Source organism: Danio rerio, chromosome 4, assembly GCF_049306965.1.
Source record: "Danio rerio strain Tuebingen ecotype United States chromosome 4, GRCz12tu, whole genome shotgun sequence".
NCBI lineage: Eukaryota > Metazoa > Chordata > Actinopteri > Cypriniformes > Danionidae > Danio > Danio rerio.
The window spans coordinates 56,833,297-56,849,939 of record NC_133179.1 but is presented as its reverse complement, the minus strand read 5'-3'; the positions used below and the strand labels follow the sequence as shown (position 1 = coordinate 56,849,939).

General features: G+C 37.9%; 2 protein-coding genes across 4 annotated transcripts in view; one reads left to right on the top strand and one right to left on the bottom strand.

The window, feature by feature from the left end:
* LOC137491103 (uncharacterized) overlaps positions 1 to 16,643 on the bottom strand; it is a 1,183,352-nt gene that overhangs the window by 499,859 nt on the left and 666,850 nt on the right. The gene's annotated exons all lie outside the window — the stretch shown is intronic.
* Positions 1 to 16,643, top strand: part of si:dkey-82i20.1 — a 62,273-nt gene that overhangs the window by 4,790 nt on the left and 40,840 nt on the right. The window contains exons 2-4 of one of the 2 annotated variants that reach the window (XM_073948136.1): positions 6 to 178; positions 3,951 to 4,062; positions 4,631 to 4,738. In XM_073948136.1, the coding sequence (XP_073804237.1) occupies positions 4,019 to 4,062; positions 4,631 to 4,738 (152 nt within the window). In that variant the 5' untranslated portion in view covers positions 6 to 178; positions 3,951 to 4,018. Of the gene's footprint in view, positions 1 to 5; positions 179 to 3,276; positions 3,337 to 3,950; positions 4,063 to 4,630; positions 4,739 to 16,643 lie in introns of those variants that run through there. The other variant, XM_073948137.1, reaches the window with a different exon arrangement.

Here is a 16,643-nt window from a genome sequence, read left to right as displayed (position 1 = left end):
CACAGAAATCTACGAAGCTGTCTATCTTCTTGGAGCAGCCGCATCTGATGGAACATGCCTTTAATGTCACTCATGATGGCAACAAAACGCTCTCTGAAGGGAAGCAACACTCCAAACAAGGTGGAAGGAAGAGTGGGCCCAGGCAGCAGATACTCAATAAGGTTATGGCTTTGATACGGTAAGGAACAATTGTACACTACGCTGTGCCTGACATTATGATGCACCATATGGTGTGGCATGTACCAGGATTCATGCGTTTGCTCGATTGCTTTTGGTGATAATTTGATTTCATAACCAGATAGCTCCAGCCTTTCGACTTCTTGGTTGTTCACCTTTGCCAGTTTTGGGCTCTTGTTGTACTGGCTCCATGGGGGTGATAAAGCTGTAATGATCAGAACCTATTAGCAGCACTGGCTGGGCCTGCGAAAATGCATAAAGAGGCAGTCCTTTGAGATGTTCATATTTCTTTTGCAATAGGGTAACTGGATGTGAATGTTCAGCCAGACCCAAATTTGCTGCAGTGAAAGCACTCTTTATTTTGAATCTTTTGTCTGGCTGATATGCCGGGTAAAGAGTAAAAGATACTCTTGAACCATGAATAACTTGGGTGTCATGTCAAACTGTCCTTAAAGAAAGCTTTTCTTCCTGTCCATTAGGCTTAAGTTGTTCTGCTGCTTCATGAAGCAAGATAGTATGTTCAGACCCATCATCTAGAATTGCATAAGATATTAGTGATTGCTTGCCATTGTGTAACAACACTTGATACTGATTTTCAACATGACCTGGCTGCCATTTGCTGGCCGATCAAGCTACAGCATCTGACTTTCTTGAGGCATTTCAACTTGCTTCATCTTAGGTAATTTTGTGTTGAGGTCATGTAGGACAGTTAGGTGTTTGCCTTTACAAATTTTACAGATGCCTTTTAACCTGCATTGAGCAGCTTGATGTTTTCGTCCGCACCTCCAGCATCTCTTATTCATCTTAATCCAGTTAGTTTTGATTTCACTGGTTGGCTGTACAAAGCTTGGGCATTGATTAAGCTAGTGGTGTTTATTGTCACAGTAATGACAGTATGCATTCTTGCCTGGAGTTTGAATTTCTGGGGGGTTTACCACTGGAGTGTTTGAAAACTGCTCTGCAATGTGCAAAATGTTGCTGGCTGTAAAGTGTGCTTATGCTGGTAAAAGGTATAGCTGTCAATCAGTCCTAAACTACTATTAATTACCTAAAACTTTTCAACATATTGTATATAGACACTTATCAAATATTATTGAACAGCACCCTATAGAAAATAATAATATAAAAGAGAGATCTGTATTAGGCTTGGGCGGTATCCAAATTTTGAGACCGTCAAACCGCCTCCATATTTTACCCCGGTATCCGGTATTACCGGCGTATAATAAAAAAAATTATGACGTAAGGCTCAGACAGCGTCACCAAACTGTTGGCTTGAGCCTAAACCATTCAGAAACTGAATACCTTCTATGCAATCTTAGGCTCGCAGTCAGAGAGGAGAGGGAGAGAGAGAGAGAGAGAGAGAGAGAGAGAGAGAGAGACGGCCTCTCTCTCTCTCTATCTCTCTCTTACACACACACACACACACATCTCTCCCGCGATTTATTCAGAAATTTACTCCCACACCGTAAGAAATCTGGCCGGCTCCCGCGGAACAGCAGCGATTGACAGCTTTATTAAGTCGAACCCGTTTACAGCCCGACATTATTCAAGTGTGCTCATGCACACAGCTCTAATGCATTTTTTTCAAGAATGAGTCATTTATATGTTTTAACATCATTTATTCGTAACAAGCGTAGACTATAGGCCACTTGAAAGTTGGAACAAATAAAATAAGTCCTCTGAAACATCGTAACATCTCAGCACTCTAACAATTTGCCTTTAAATTGGCTAACACAATTAAAAAAGAAATCTTGCTTAACAAATCAAATTAAAATAAACTCTAAATGATGACGGGTATTTTGGCAATAACGAAATTTAGTTAAAGGCTGTGAAAGAATTGTTTCTCCATTTCTCTTCACAATCTGGCATTAGGGCGGCGGTGAAGCTGAATATTAAAAGAATAATGCCACCATTAGTCTGTATACTCTGTCTACATTATGATTATATGGTTTAATTAATATTTATTTATAATTTTAAACACTGTACTCACCAAGATTAGGCTACGTGTGTTTGTGGAGGAACATTATTAAATCCACTGGCTTTAGCGCAGTCTCTCACTCATGGTGCGTCCAGCAGCTGAACACCCTTTCATGCGGCTACAGGTCGAGATGCAGAGTTCTGATCCGGCTGATTTAGCAAGTTTTGGGGAAGGATTGTTTGTTCATCTTCTACCAGTCAGGAACATGCATTTAATTTGCCATGACAGCAGTTTCAGGGTAGCGAGTGGCCTCGTCATGTTATCTGTCAGCTTGCGGTTTAGGGCTCTACCGTAATACGCAGTGTATGAGCGACCGCGAAATAGCCTACCTGCGGCTGGAATAACCGCTCCTTCTGAGCTAGTGACTGGCTTGACCGCCGTAATAATTCGTTTTTTTTTACTACTTCGTCATCATTTGCTTCACTTTTGCAGGGATGGATTTTAATGCAGGGATTTGGATTTTTTCGGGTCTCGCCGGGTTCGGGCAAAGATCTTCAGCTCTAATGCAGACCTCTCGTTCATATTAACCACGTCTCCCTTCTGTTCAGTCGAAACTCCCAAACTGCAGGACACTTTGGAGCGCCACTCGTCACGTCACTTCTCCCTCTCTCCCCCTCCCTCTCACCCTCTCCCCCTCCCTCTCCCTCTTTCTCCCTCTCTCCTCCACACTGTCCCGTGATGACAACCATACATACGTTTTTGTAGGCATTAAATAAAGGATATTTAATATTTTTTGACGGTATAACGGTATTGAAACTGACACCGTTTCTATTTTTAGATCCCGCGGTATACCATAATACCGTAATACCGCCCAAGCCTAATCTGTATGAGGTGTACTCATTTATATAGAAATCTCTAATCTCATTTTATAGTTTCAACATTGCTGTAAATATTCTTCAGACCTCTCAGATTTCATCTTAAATACCTTCTCTAAATCTTCCTTCAACACACTCGTGCTTAGAGAATCTGCACAGATATCTTCAGCTCCAGTGGTTTGTGTTGTCTCAAGGACACACCCACAGTCAGGAGAATTTCATGAATATTCATGTCAGTGTCACTCAGTGGAGCCAATAATATTGCAGGATATACCTGTAGATCGCACAGGTGTGTTTTAGTTAAGTGAAAGAGTGAAAGAGCTCAGATTGTGTTCCTGCTGCACAAGAGCGTCTGTACTTCTGCATGTGAGTTTAACACTTCTACATTACGCTGATTTGTGGAGATGATGAAGGGTTTTATATGTGTGAGTGTGATTTAAATGTCTGATCCTGAAGATCAAATCCTCAAACACAGTAAACACTGAGTCAAACACGCTCATTTAAACTCTGTGTCTAAAAGCTTTATTTTTAATCCCTTTAAAAGGTTTGTTCTCTTCTATATCAGACTGACTCAATAGTGTCCAATAATTCAGCATTAAATATAACTCTAAACATTCAGAGTCACCAAATCAAAAGTAAAGTTAAAGCAGACCTTCCAGTTGAACAGGAAGAAAAGCTGCTGAAAAACAACAAGCTCCTTAAAGAAGTGGTTCAGAGTGTTTTTTAAGGCTTGGCTGTGTTCATTTATTTTTATAATTAAAATGCTGACGTTCACTAAACAAACTACATTTAACCCTTAACTGTCAGCAGACAGCAGACGTTTTGAGTACTAACTAAATGTGTAGTATGTCACTCGAAAAAGTATATAACATATATTAAATGTGAAATATATGAGGTGTCAGATCAGGGAACTGCATTCATTTGAAGAAGTGTGTATGTAAAGTGTGCTGTTCTTCATCTCAGTATATTGTCATCTCCAGGTGATGGTCAGCGGCTGATTGTTTCCTCAAAGCTCTGCTAATGTCTGCATTGGTGTTTTAGCTGCAGTATGGCAGAGGAGCGAGTAAAGGACTCTCTCTCAGAGAAACACAGGTATTGACTCTGTTTTTACACCATTATTTCAACACTTTCTCTGAAGAACAAAGACCAACAACAATGCACTTATTTGTGTTGCTATTGCCTGATCAAATGATGGACAAAGCTTCAGTTTACAGCTTCAGCAAATGTGTTTAGATCATTCTAGATTACAGACAGCTTGATCAGGATATTTATCAGAGCTGAATATGTGTGATGTGTGCTGTTTAATGTCCTGCACAACATCAGAGTTAAAACTGACTGCAGAACAGTTTCAGCTTGTGCTTATAGAGGAGATCAAATGAAGATAGAATGAACTAGAACATTTAAAACAAATGTGCATGTTAAACTTACAGTTCATAGTTCAGTGAAGGGAATTATAATTTATATTTGTCTTTCAGACTTTATATAAATTTTCAGAGAATAAATTAATTTCTATAGATTCAAATATTGTTTTGTTTTTTTATATTTCTTCATCTGGTTTCTGTGTTATTTTTTTATTCCACAGATAAAAATAGAAAAACTCCTATATAAGAGACTGAAGTTTCTCCTGCAGTTTATTCCTCTGGTGTGTTTGTGTTTTCAGGATGAAATCAGGATCACTTGTGTCGCAAATGCTTGAGCGTGCAAAACAATTTCGGAAAATCAACACAGAATCTTTGCTCAGTGAGAAAACACTATCATCTGCCAAAAGGTATTTTGTGGTTTACTTTATTGGTCACACAAAAACTGTCCGCAGTGTTCATTAGGATTAAAAAAAAAAAAAAAAAATATATATATATATATATATATATATATATATATATATATATATATATATATATATATATATATATATATATATACTTTTAAGGATTTTTTTCCATTAAACTGTCCAGAAAAGACTTGAATGGTATTATATATTTTTCTAACTTGAATTGTTCTGAATGTATTTATCCATAGTCCTGATTGGGATAAAAATCTGACCATAAAACATTTCCACATATTTTTTTTTACTTTAAATAATGCATCCGAATAAACTCTGGTAGTAAAATCTGCTTTTTGTCATGGTGAGTTTTAAATAAACAGACAAAAGAATCATCTGCTTAAATAAAAATACAAATGGCAAGGTGAAGATTAAAGCAAACATAAAATAATCCAAGTAACAAGGTGGCAGACAATTACCAAAAATATAATCCACAGAGCAGAGAGACATAAAAATCGACAAGGTTCATGTGTAATTCAAGAAGCATTCATATGTAAACAATCCCATCATACAGATGATCATGGGCTCTATTTTAATGATCTAGAGTCAATGGGCCCTATAATACACTCAGCGTAATGCAGCGCAAGGCGCGACGCAATTGTTGTTTGCTAGTTTCAGCTTGGCGCAAGAGTCATTTTGATGTTTCGCAGCACGCTGTTTAAATAGCAAATGCATTTGCGCTCATATGTGCGGCCATAGGCGTTCTGCTTTAAAAAAAGGGGCTTGTTGAGGTGCATTGCTGATGCATTGCTATTCTGAGGAACTATAATAGACTTTTCAATAGACCAGCTTAGAGGATGTCTAAATTTTAGCGCAGAGCGCATTAGTTGTGCCTCGCTTACACATTGCTTAACACACACAGGGTGTACAGCTATACACAAATATCTTTACTTATGAAAAATAATTAAAATATTTAGGATATACAGTTAAAGTCAGAATTATTAGCCCCCTTTTGACTTTGTTTTTCGTTTTTAAATATTTCCTAAATAATTGTTAACAGAGAAAGGAAACTTTCACAGTATATCTGATAATATTTTGTCTTCTGAAGAAAGTCTTATTTGTTTTATTTTGGCTTGAATCAAAGCATGCAGTTATAAATTTTTTTAAAAACATTTTTGCGACAAAATTATTAGCCCCTTTAAGCTAATTTGTTTTCGATAGTCTACAGAACAAACAATCATTATACAATAACTTGCCTAATATCCCTAACCTGCCTAGTTACCCTAATTAACCTAGTTAAGCCTTTAAATGTCACTTTAAGCTGTATAGAAGTGTCTTGAAGAATATCTAGTCAAATAATATTTACTGTCATCATGGCAAAGATAAAATAAATCAGTTATTAGAAATTAGTTATTAAAACTATTATGCTTAGAAATGTGCTGAAACAATCTTCCCTCCATTAAACAGAAATTGGGGAAAAAATAAACAGGGACACTAACAATTTAGGGGGGGGTAATAATTCTGACTTCAACTGTATATAGGATATAAATTAAAAGGATTAAAATATTACAAAACATATTATTTTCTGGCCTACATATGAAAACCATACTTCCATGCCTTCTTCATCTCGGGGGGCTTTTTCAGTTTGTTACACTTTCAAGAAGGAGATGAAGTCCGTTCTTATAGCAACACATTTATTTCTGTTAAAACACAGAGGAAAACACTGTTTGATTACGGAGCACGCTAGATGTGTCAGCAATGCAGCTAACCGTACACTGACTACTGCTTCCTCATGCTATGGGCACCTAAGAGTTATAAATAATAACCTGTCCTATTGTGCAGTTGTTTAGTAAATACATGACACTCACATATTATTATTTAAATCACACTCAAAAAGGTTCCAAATCAAATCACAATTAACATCACAAAATAGACCTAAATGTGTATTGTGATCACTTTCTTACAGCATAAAATAAGACATAAACAAATTAAACACATTTGTTTGTCACAATCTCCTTTAACTTGTATACAAATGAATAAAACGATACCTATAAACAACCACAAAATAACTATTTGTCACATTTCTCCATAACTCTTTCATACATAACTGTTTAATTCTGTATTAATGCACTTTAACCTCTATGAAATGTAATTTTACTTAATGAACTATATTTTAACTGAATTTTAATGTTTTAATGTAAAATCTCACAAAATAAATACAAATGAAAACACTTTACTGCTAAACTTAACTGAAATTGTTCTTAATCGTATTTTCTGAATGTCTCTTTCAATGTAATGGCTAACAGTTAATGCTAAACAAGGTCTAATCATGTTATTTTGTAACCACACACGTTTAAACTTACTGCATATCACTATACACAACCCTATTAATAAAGATCACAAAAAGTTTAAAAATTTTTACTCATAGTATCAGTTAAACGCATGTTTAAATTTGTTTCTCACGGCTCACATTGAAATCTATTAGTTTTTAACACTTCCGCCATTTTGGCACCATTAAATCACGGTCGAACTCAACCAATCTAATATCTCAGGACATAAATGCATCTCCATATGAACAATATATGTTTCAGTGTACCATTACAGTAAATAATATTATCTTACCTGTTAAAACACAGAGGAAAACACCGTTTGATTAAGGAGCACGCTAGATGTGTCTGCAATGCAGCTAACCATACACCGGCGCTGCGTCCGAAACCGCCTACTACTCAGTAGTAGTAGTACTACTGCATTTGAATTTAAACATACTACTCGTCGGTTAGAAAAGTACGTTCTATACAGTATGAACGTGAAAAGTATGAATGGAATTCGGACGTACTACATCCGCCATTTTGTCATGGTCATGTGACCTAGCTGCGTCAGTCGCGTCGCCTCAATTCCATTCATGAATTCTCCCACGGGGCATTATAAGATAGTGCAGCGTGCATGGGATGCGCACTTCAGATTCTCGCCAGAAGTAGGAGGTCATCTGTGTACTTCTCGCCTACTGATTTTCGAATTCTATGAATTCGGACATACTACTCGGCTCGCATACTGATTTTAGCGTACTATATAGTATGGAAGTATGTGGTTTCGGACACAGCGTGACTACTGCTTCCTCTTCTTCTTGTTCTTTGTTGATGTTTATTGGCGGTTGGCATCCAACTTTAATGGTGGATTAAAGCCCCCTTCTGTACTGGAGTGTGGACTGGATTTGGACAATAATAATTGCAGTATCCTCACATTTTGTATTCACCTCTCCACCCTTCCCTCTTTTTACTCTTTTCTTACCCTAAATATCCATAATAAACTCTATATCCTATTTGCTAAACCATTGACCTTTAAGAAATATAATAATTGTGACTTAATCTCTCTTGATCTTTTTCCTAATATATCCTTTAGTGTGCACCATTGCAACCCCATTTTCCTTAATTTTTCTTTTAACATTATTCTTTCTTTGTTATATTTTTTACACTTAAGCAACACATGTTCCACAGATTCAATATAATTACAATATTCACATCTTCCAGATACGTGTTTACCTATCACATGCAAGTATTTATTTAATCTACAATGTCCAATTCTCATCCTAGTTATAATAATTTCTTCTTTTCGATTTCTCTCAATAGCCCTCCTTTTCCCTACCTTCTGTTGAATACTATATAAATGTCTTCCTTTCTTCTCTTCATCCCAACTTTTCTGCCAGTTTTCCAAAATGTTCCTCCAAATCATTGTTTTAGCTTCTGCTTTACTTATTTTTATGTATACTTCTACTTCTGTCCTACCACTGGCTTGCTTTGCTAGGTTATCCACCGTTTCATTTCCTTCAATACCTACATGTGCTGGAACCCATGTAAATATTACCTGTATCCCAATATGACAAATTCGTGTGTAACATTCAAGTACCTCATATACTAGGTCTTGTCTTGAATGTGACTTAAATGTTTTTTTAACTTTTTAGAACAGCTCTGGAATCTGTGCATATTATTACTTTATTAGGTCTGGATTCTTAAATCCACTGAAGGGCCAGCCATACACCCACAATTTCTGCTGTAAATACAGATAAATTATTAGTTAGTCTTTCTGCACACTAATTCCTAATTCTGGTACTCCATATGCCACCCTAGTTTGTCCGTTTTGAGGGTTCTTTGATCCATCCGTGTAAATTGATAAAAACGCCAAATATTTGTCCTTCAAATAATTACAAACGACTTCAAATATATTAATCTCCTCTTTTGCTTTTATGTAACTGTTTAATATCTTCAAATCTACCGTAGGTTGTTCAAGAAACCATAAAGGCCTTACTGGCATCGGTACTGTTGGACTAAATTCCATTTCCTGTAATCCCATCTCATTACCTATTTCTTCATAAACCCAACCAAAGCTTAAGTTTTACTCCTTTTAATTTCCCAACATTCCCGCATTATTTTACAAACAGGATGGGATCTATTATGCCCTTGCATGTTTGCCCAATAATTGGCTGTTAACTGTTCTCTTCTTAATCCTAATGGCATCTCATTCATCTCTACCTGCACTGAAACAGCTGGTGATGTGCGAAAAGCTCCACTACATACTCTAAGTGCTTGGGTTTGTATCACTTCTAGTTTATCTAGTGTTGTTTTAGCCGCATCTCTATAGGCTATGCAACCATAATCTATTACTGACCTAATTAATGCTACATATATCTCCTTCATTGACGGCCTTCTTGCCCCCAATCCACTCCTGTGAGACATCTCATCACATTTAAAACCTTTTTACATTTCCCAGTAACTTTTTTAATGTGCTCACACCATGTTAGTTTAGTGTCCAAAACCATTTCCAAAAATGTAAAGGACTCCACCTTCTACAAAACATGACCGTATAGTTTAAGATTTATCTCCACTCCCACCCTTTTCTTAGTGAAGCAGATCACTTGAGATTTTTCTTTTAAAAATCTAAAGGCCCATCTAATTGACCATTGTTCCACCTGACTAATTGATTCCTGGATCTTACTTACTATACATTTTAAGTTCATTCCCCTTTTCCACATGTCCCCATCATCTGCAAACAGCGATCTACCAATTACAATATCTACTTCCGAGAATATATCATTTATCATAATATTAAAAAGCAAAGGACTGATGACACCACCTTGAGGAGTTCCATTTTCGATAACATAATTATTTGACAATTCTTTTCCAATTTCACTCGAATGGAGCGTCCACTCAAGAAATCCTTTATCCAGTTGAAGGCCCTACCTCCGATTCCCAACAGATGTAACTTAATCATCAACCCTTCTCTCCACATCATGTCATATGCCTTCTCCACATCCAGAAAAACTGCCACGACCGATTCCCTATTTATCTGACATTTTCTTATCTCATCCACTAGGCATAATACTGGGTTCATTGTTCTCCTCCCCTTCCTGAATCCACTTTGATAACTAGGTATTACTTCCCTCCTTTCTAATTCATAACTCAATCTGTCTGTCACCATACGCTCCATAATTTTACCTATATGTGATGTTAATGCAATTGGTCTATAATTCTCAGGCTTTGTTGGATCTTTTCCTGGTTTCCTAATGGGAACTTCTACTGCTTCTTTCCAACTCTTAGGAAGCTGCCCTTCCTCCCACACTCTGTTATATATTCTAAGCAGCCTTCCTAACGCTTTCTCACCCATAAATTTCAACATAATAAAATACATATCATCTCCTCCTGGAGATGTCATCTTTGTTCTATCAATCGCTCTCTTAATTTCTTCCATAGAAAAAGGGGCACTTAATGCATCATCTACTTCTTCCATTTTCTCAAATACTTAAGGATATTCACTAATTGTATTTTCCCTTCCTTCCTTCCTTCCATTCCTCTTCTAAATTATTTGAGCTATGTATTGTACTGCTTCCTCGTGATTCAGCAACCGACACATAGAAAGGAACGTGGGCGCCCTCTCCTGGTGAACCCGAGTATCACACTATACTTCTGTAATACACATGCATTGTTATAGAAGACTACATTATCCTGGATTAAACTAAATTAAATAGTTAAACAAAAAGAGGGAGGGGGGGTTACGGTTTCTATTACTTAGGGCTACACTCATGACAATTTGCATTTGTATAATGTTATTATTATTAGCTGTATTATTTATAATATTTATTCATTCATTTTCTTTTTTAGCTTACTCCCTTTGTTAATCCATGGTCGCCACAGCGGAATGAACCGCCAATTTATCCAGCGTGCTGCAACCCATCTCTGGGAAATATTTATTATATGCATATTTATATTTGTTTTATTAAAAAAAAGCTTAGATTTGTCCACCTGTCAGGTTTTAGACCATATGGTGCACAGCAGCTGTATTTGGATATAACTCAGGTTTTTGATCACACTTTGTTATTATTGTTCATTTATTCATTTGCTGGAAATTAGAACTGAATTTAGTAGTGATGTGCGATACTACTGGTTTTCTATCTGATCTGATACCAAATAAAATAAAGGTGAGTATCGGCGATACCAATCCGATACTGATACTTTGCCCAAAAATTACTGTATGGGAAATTAAAATAACAAGTAGAGTGCTAAAAAGTGTGAGACATGTTATGAGTTATTCTTGTTTATTGATTATTTATTATCATACAAAAAAAGAGCCAACTTACATATTTATTGACAGCATCTGAGCATGTATATCTTTAAGGTGCAGTAGGTGACTGTCTTCAGAAGCATGTGTTGTTGTGCTGGTTAAAAGTCTCTTTACAGTTTAATAGTAATTATTACAGTAAATGATAAATGTATTTATATGTATTTTTATTTTTTGGGCATAAACTAAAAAATGTTCATCCAATTAAATAGACTTGAACCGACATCTCTCATTATTCTGATAAGTAGTGTAAACTGTCTGTCAGCAAATGCAAATTTGAACAATTGCGCAGCCATTTGTACGCAGCTCCGCCGACCGCCATTTTTGCATAGACGTGCTGCACGTTCGCGATCGGCAAAAACACGGTCAATGTACCTGGAAAGTTCCTGCCTGCTGTGCCTCTCCTTTCCTCCTCTTCTGACTTCGTAGTCAAATTCTGTCTTGTGATTTCTATGTAGATGTTTGATTAGGTTTGTTGCAGCAGCTTAATGTCGAAGGCTTGGCTTCTCAACGCACGTTTTTACGCACACAACCAATGTCCAGTCTTGCTTCCTCTTCAAGTTTAAATTCACTTTATTTAGCTTATTATAAATACATACTTGCAATTAATAATGTTGAACCCTTTAGCGACCTCAAAGGTGTGTGAGTTTGGTGTGGTAAAAACTGCATGCGTTCCCTTCCTCAAGTCTTCTTCTCTCATGCAAGAAACACCGACTTTAAAACTTTAAAATTACATTCAAGTCAACATAAAGGCTCCTACACACCGGCCCCATAATTGTTGGTGTGCAACTACAATTAATCTCTTAAATTATCAAAGGAGCCAAAAAAGGTGTATGTGTACTACTTCTTTATGGATCAGTCCATTGTTTTTTCTAACAACAGACAGATTTTGGAAACTGGTCTTTCCAGCAATCCTGTTTTTGTCTTCAGTTGTACAGAGCGGACAAATCCCTTTTTATCAGGATATGTCTGAGTGATCTTGCCTAGTGACCAGGAACCACGTGGAGCAGTTGGATCCATGATGACCACTATGTCACCAACATTGAAGTTTTTATGTGGCTTCCTCCATTTTTGTCTTTCCTGTAATAGTGGAAGGTATTCCTTTATCCACCTTTTCCAAAACAAATCAGACAAGTATTGGACTTGTCGCCATCTACGTCTGATATACAAATCGTCTTTTTGGAAAAGTCCTGGAGGAAGAAATGGCTTTGATCTCAACAGCAAGATGTGATTCGGCGTAAGTGCTTCCAAGTCATTTGGATCATCAGAAAGCTTTGTGATGGGACGGTCATTAAGAATAGCATCGGCTTCACAAAGAATAGTGTGAAAGCCCTCATCATCTAAACATTGTTGTCGAAGTGTAGAGTGCAACACCTTCTTTACAAGACGAATGAGCCTCTCCCACATGCCTCCATGATGTGATCCTGCAGGTGTATTAAAGATCCATTTTATTCCTTCTGATAGAAAGGTACGCTGAATTTTATCATGATCCAAACTCTTCAAAGCATTTCTAAGCTCTTTCTCTGCTCCAATAAAATTAGTGCCATTAGCAGATCTTAGCTGCAATACTTGGCCACGACGACACATAAAACGACGAATGCAATTTATGCAAGAATCTGTATCCAGGGAATAGGCTACTTCAAGGTGTACTGCTCAACTGGCCATACAGGTAAACAAAACTCCATATCTTTTAACGACACTGCGACCTCTCTTCACATCAACAGGTCCAAAGTAATCCACTCCAGTGTTGGAAAAGGGAGGAAGATCCAATGTAATCTTTTCCTTTAGCAAGTCAGCCATTTTTTGTTCCCCAACTTTGCCTTGAAATCGTCGACACACAACACACTCAGAGATTACTTTCCTACAAGCAGAGTTTGCATTAATAATTCAGTACCTCTTTCGTAAAGTTGACAACATGTGGTTTCTCCCTGCATGACCTAGTTGTCTATGAACATGTTGCATGATAAGTTTGGATACATTATGTTCTTTCGGTAGAATAACTGGTCTTTTTGTCTCCTCTGGTATTGCTGCTCTACTAAGTCTTCCACCCACTCGAAGTAAACCATCCATTAATACTGGATCAAGCTTGTAAAGGTTACTACTCCTTTTAACTCCAGATGTTCCACTTTGCAAGGAAGAAATTTCTTTTTTGAATGCTTCAAGTTGAGAAATTTTAATAATTGCTGATTCTGCTCAAGAAAGATCATCCGGTGTAAGATTTTGACCATAGAATCCAGTTCGAAACCTTTTCATTTCCTTATCAACTTTGTCCTGTTCTACTGTAGAATTGTTCGTTCCAGAATTGAATGAGGACCGAATGCATTTTCTTTGTTGCTTGAGCTTCAACAGAACATCTTTAAACTTTAAAATCCATGCCACTGCTATTTTCAGTTTTGTCCAATCAGAAAAAGGGTTCAAGAGTTGATGAGTAGCACTGTCAGGACAGTTTAAAATAGCAGCATTTACCACTGTATCCCTTTTTACCTCGGGATCATTCGTCCAAAGTTTGGTCAAAAGAGGACAGTGGCCATTCTTCCGAAGCTTCTAACAGAAAATCTGGACCCTGTATCCATCTGCTGGACTTCAAGAAGTTTTCAATAGACATGCCTCTAGAGGCATCATCAGCAGGATTCAATCTTGTACCAATATGTCTCCACTGTTCAACATCTGTTGCATCCCTGATTACCGATACTTTATTTGCAACAAATGTATGAAACCTTTTGGCATCATTGGCAATATACTTCAGTACAGTTTGACTGTCTGTCCAAAACACAGACTTATTTAGGTCTAATTGGAGTTCCTTCCTAAGCATCAGGTCATTTCTGACTGCTAAAACAGCAGCTGCAAGTTCAAGCCTTGGTATAGTTATTTGTTTCAAAGGAGCAACTCTAGATTTTCCAAGCATAAAGGAAAGTCTCACCGTTTTAGTTTCATCTTCTAGACGCAAGTAGGAAACAGTGCCATAACCACATTGACTTGCATCTGAAAAGTGATGCAACTGAGCTGTCCTGATCATTCCAAAATCCTTTGACTTGATACATCTGTCAACTTTCACCATAGTTATCTTGTTGAGATCTTGCAGCCACTCAGACCATTGGCATGAAAGGGTTTGTGGCATCTCGCTATCCCATCCGATGTTTCTTTTGCACAATTCCTGTAATAGCAACTTGGAAGGGAGTATTAGAGGGGCAAGAAATCCCAAGGGATCATAAATAGAGCTCACAATAGACAAAACGCCTCGTCTTGTGTGTGGTCTTTCACTAACAGCAATCTTGAACATGAATGCATCAGATTCTATACACCAATACAACCCAAGCGCTCTTTCTACAGGTAGATTGTCTTTATCCAGGTTGAGATCTTTCGTTGACTTTGCCAGACGCTCTTCTGGGATATTTGCTAACACCTTACGGCTGTTGCTTATCCATTTGCACAACTGGAATCCTCCTTTGGAACAGACTGCAGTTAAGTCTTTGACCATTTGAAGTGCCTCTCTTTCTGTGGGAACAGATAATAAACTATCATCTACATAAAAGTTATGCAGGATAGAATTCAATGCTTTGGCTGGAAAGCAATCCTTGTAATTTTCTGCAAGCTTTCTCAAAGCAAAATTGCTGCAGGTTGGTGATGAAATAGCTCCAAACAGATGGACTTTCATTCTGTATTCTTTGAAGCTTTTCGTAATATCACCGTTAAGTCATCATAGTAAACGAAGAAAATCCACATTCTTCTGTGACACCTTTACTTGATGAAACATTGCCTGAATGTCTGCCATCAAAGTCACATGTTCTTGTCTAAACCTGGTCAAAACACCCAACAATGTGTTGGTTAGATTCGGGCCTTGTAGCAATTGTGAATTCAAGGACACTCCTTTGAAAACTGCACTGCAATCAAACACAACTCTAATGGTCTTCTTTTTAGGATGGTAGACCCCATGATGTGGGATATACCACACCATATCATCATCTCGAAGTAACTGATCTTGTGGTACTGCTTCAGCATACCCCTTATCGATAACATCAGCAAAAAAGGCGGTGTACTTCTTTTGAAATTCCTGATTGCAACTGAACTTCCTTTTTAAGCCCTTTAAGCGTTGTTCTGCAAGGCATCTATTATTAGGCATGATGACATCATTCTTTCTGAAGGGTAGGTCAATACAATAGTGACCATTTTTAATGCTAATTGACTGTTCCATTATCTCCATAAACCTTTGATCTTCTCTAGACATTTTGAAATCATCCTCTGAAGATTTCTCCCCAAAATCAGGATTGTACTGAGCAACCAATAGCTCTTCCAGCTTGGTAACAGAAATCCTATTAGCAGTGACTGACTGAAAGCCAATCTTCCGTCTGTCATTTGCTTCCTTTACAAAACCGTTTATTACCCACCCCAATAGGGTCTTAACGGCATAGGGTCCTTGACCTTCACTATTGATGATATCCCATGGTTCTAAGAGCTTTGGAGCATTTCTGCCAACTAACAATTCAACTTCAGCATCTAGTTTTGGAATTTTGACATCATCCAAATACCTCAATTTCCTTAAATCTTCTGGATCAAGCACATTATCTTTACTTACAGGTATTGTCTTCTGAGTCAAGACTTCTGGCAAATCCATGAATTTACCTTCAGATAATCCAGAGATCTCCAATCCAGTGAGCACAGATGTATTTACCACATTTTCGTGCCCCATTGTTCGAAGCAATATCCGCTTCTTTGTTCCAATCATCTTCAGCTTCCGCATAAGCCCTTTGGTACAAAAAGTGGCAGTGCTCCCTGGATCCAAGAAAGCATATGTTGTTACTGTAAAGTCTCCAAGCTTAGATTTTACCTGCACAGGCACAATGGACAAAGAACAATCCTGTTCCCCTTCGGGGGGAACTCCAGCACTATAAGTGGATTTGATTGTTAACACCTTTCGTTTGATTGTTTTCACCATCGAGCTTCATGAGGGTTCCTCCTGCTGTCTACAGCCACTTCGAGCGAACGAGTGTCTCCCGGTCCAGAGCGAGTCCACGCAGCGGCAGATGGTCGAGCTGGGTTCCTCCCTTGCCTGGCGTCCCTTTGGGTCCGGTCCTCCAGAGCGGTGCGTATGGTTGCAAAGCATCCTAAAAAAGCAACACAGTCGTGCAGCACGTCCTTTTCAGGACGGCGCTCCGACTGTGCGTTTCTGGTTGCGGGGGTTTCCTGGCTCCGGATGATGGGCACGATCACTGCATTACATGTTTGGGGGTCCAGCATGTTAATGTGGTGCTCGGGGGGGGTTCATGTCGTCACTACGATGCCATGACCGTCGCGCAGTTGAGATCGC